The sequence below is a fragment of the Otolemur garnettii genome, unplaced genomic scaffold (genome assembly GCF_000181295.1).
Source record: "Otolemur garnettii isolate 467f Iridium unplaced genomic scaffold, OtoGar3 scaffold00012, whole genome shotgun sequence".
Classification (NCBI taxonomy): Eukaryota; Metazoa; Chordata; class Mammalia; order Primates; family Galagidae; genus Otolemur; species Otolemur garnettii.
The window spans coordinates 27,497,843-27,500,800 of NW_003852407.1; the positions used below are offsets into that span (position 1 = coordinate 27,497,843).

The 2,958-nt window shown below is 45.8% G+C and overlaps 1 protein-coding gene across 1 annotated transcript in view; it reads right to left on the reverse strand.

Annotated features, from left to right (window-relative positions):
- RMC1 (regulator of MON1-CCZ1) overlaps positions 1–2,958 on the reverse strand; it is a 24,176-nt gene that overhangs the window by 2,853 nt on the left and 18,365 nt on the right. Inside the window, exons 13-14 of the mRNA XM_003784781.3 lie at positions 2,681–2,809; positions 1,750–1,856 (exon numbers count right to left, since the gene is read on the reverse strand). Coding sequence (XP_003784829.1) covers positions 1,750–1,856; positions 2,681–2,809 — 236 coding nt within the window. The remainder of the gene's footprint in view (positions 1–1,749; positions 1,857–2,680; positions 2,810–2,958) is intronic.

Here is a 2,958-nt window from a genome sequence, read left to right on the forward strand (position 1 = left end):
AAAAAAATGGCTTGCTGTATCCTTGTTTTACAAAGTCCTGACCCTACAATCAATGACTAGCTCATGCAATGAATCTGTATGGACTTTTTTTTTTTTTTGAGACCGTCTCACTATGTCGTTCTCGGTAGAGTGCTGTGGCATCACAGTTCATAGCAACCTCAAACTCTTAGGCTTAAATGATTCTCTCACTTCAGTCTCCCAAGTAGCTGGGACTACAGGTGCCCACCCACAAGGCCCTGCTATTTTTTTTGTTGTTGTAGTTGTCGTTGTTTAGCAGGCCTGGGCCAGGTTTGAACCTGCCAGCCTTGGGTGTATGTGGCCGGCGCCCTAACCACTGAGTACGGGCGCTGAGCCATCTGAATTTTTGTAAGCCAATGTGCCCCAAGTACTACAGAATAGGAGAGACCTTGACTATTTGAGCTAATGATTTAAAGCAGTGTAGACCCATGCAGATTCTGCAGTAACTGTGGCATGTACCTGAGAACCCGCCTTTCTAAGCAACACCAGGTACTGGCCGTGTCGCTGGTCAGTGGCCCACACTTAAGCAGGGAGGGTTCCTGCAGCCCAGTGGACATAGCATGGGCAAGCATGGAAGCTACAATCTGGGATCAGAACTGCTGAGTCCCAAGTGTGTGTCTAGATGGGCTCAGTCATCCTTCCTGTCTGACAGATGACAAGGATAGGCACACTGCCCAGGCAGCTGGCCTTGGGTAGCCTGGTTCAGACCTATCCTGTAACAACTAAAGGGGGTGGAGTGCAGGGATTTTTGTTGCTTAAAACCACTTCCATTTTTGCCTTAGGATTAATCGGATCCCCAAAGTGATATCATTCATTCACTTGTTCTAAACGTTTCTTATTTCTAACCTCAGATATGATGATGTTCTAATGATAAGTGTAGCAAGACTTGGGATAACAAACCACATTAATTTACTATAATGTGATGGCTACTAAATGACAAGCACAGTGCAGGGATTTAATCACTGCAGTCTTAGTAAGAGACTGGTCAAATTTTAGGAAAAGTCTTATTTTTATAGTCACTGTGTCCTAAAAGGAAAGAAAGAAGGTGTGGCAAATAGAAATTCTTAATTTGCTAATTAGAAAAAATATTTACTAACATTTCTGGCTCTGGCTCGGCAGGAAGGCAGATAAAATAATGCAAAGTTGAGAGTGATTTTCTCATCTATAAAAGAGAGGTCTAGACCAAGGTTCTATGTGTAAGATCCAACATAGATTATAAACAAAAATTGGTTGGCTCCGCACCTGTAGCTCAGCAGCTAGGATGCCAGCCACATACACCAGAGCTGGTTCGAATCCAGCCTGGGCCTGCCAAACAATAATGACAACTACAACCTAAAAAAAAAAAAAATAGCCGGGCATTGTGGCGGGTGCCCGTAGTCCTAGCTACTTGGGAGGCTGAAGTAAGAGAATCACTGAAGCCCAAGAGTTTGAGGTTGCTTTGAGCTGTGATGCCATGGCACTCCACCGAGGGTGGCAGCTTGAGACTCTACCTCAAATAAAAAAACAAACAAACAAACAAATGGTGAAGGCATTAAGTGAGATGCAGCCTGAAGCTCAGGGGAGGCAGAAACTGGAATTACTACCACTCACCACTGCCACCCTGCCCTCTGGCAGGCAGGAAATCTCAGTGACTGAAGTGCTTCCATCCTAAGTTTGTATTATAATTACTTAGTAAATAGCAAGGAGGGCACAGGAAGGGAAGGTGACCTTCACATAGCCCAGATGACTCACCGCTGTGTAACTCTGCTCAGCATCCAAGTACTTCTTATACTCGTGGTTGAGTTTATCAAACACAGTGGCTATCACAGGCAGCGTTGCTCTGTCTGCCTCACTTAACACTGGAAAGGACACAACAACCACTCAGATCAGACCAACTTCATGTTGTTTTCAGAATGTCGACAAGTTGCTATGATAATAATGACTAGTCTCGGGGTTACCAACACAAACGCACCTTTACCAGGCATGCAAAGAAATGGTGAGTTTTAAGACCTGACCCCCAGAAATCATTCACACCCCTTTGTGGTTATTATTTTTTTAAAAAAGACAGCTATGGCAGATCCCAATGAGAGATTCTTAGATACATGTGCAGTGAGAGACTCCGTTCTGGAAGACGCTTGTTATGGTGACCCACTATCCTCACGTGGGTCATATACGTCTGCTTTCCCCTGGACCATGTTTATTAGTCTCCCAGCAGCTCTAACTACAAGTCTTTTTTTTTTTTTTTGAAACAGAGTCTTGCTGTCACCCAGGGGTCTGGAACTCCTGGGCTCAAGCAACCCTCCTGCCTCACCTTTCAGAATAGCTGGCACTACACATGTGCACCTGGCTAATTAACCACACCTGGCTCATTTTCATCTTTTATAGACATAGGTCTCACTCTGTTGCCCAGGCTGGTTGAACCCTTGGCCTCAAGTGATCCTCCCACCTTGGCTTCCCAAAGTGCCACGGTTGCAGACGTGAGCCACCTCGCCTGGCCTCTACAAATCATTTTCATGTTTAGTAGCCTTTCTAGGGGGTGAAATAATCCATCCTTCACATAATGAACAAGGCTGTAAGTTAAAGACAAGGCAAAAAATGTGCTCCCCACCCCCAACCCCAATAAACTGGGCAGCAAAGGCCTAGTTCTAGAACCAGAGCAATGAGGACAGAGTCCTCAACTTACTCTGCGAGCACACAGACAGGATGACCATCTTGCATTCCTTTCTCTGGAGGAGAAAATCCATCAGTCGTCCCTTATCTGGTAAGAGCTTTACTATGGGCTCCAGTTTCACCTGGAGGTTCCAGAGGTAACCTGAATTTTAAGAGGCAGCAAACTTAGTGCGATGCAAACCAGAATAAGAGCCCCCCAAGTGCTTCCGCTAAATGTGTGGGAGAGACTGCAAAATGTAGGTCAGGTGTCCTCAAACTATGGCCCACGGGCCACATGCGCCCCCCCCCCCC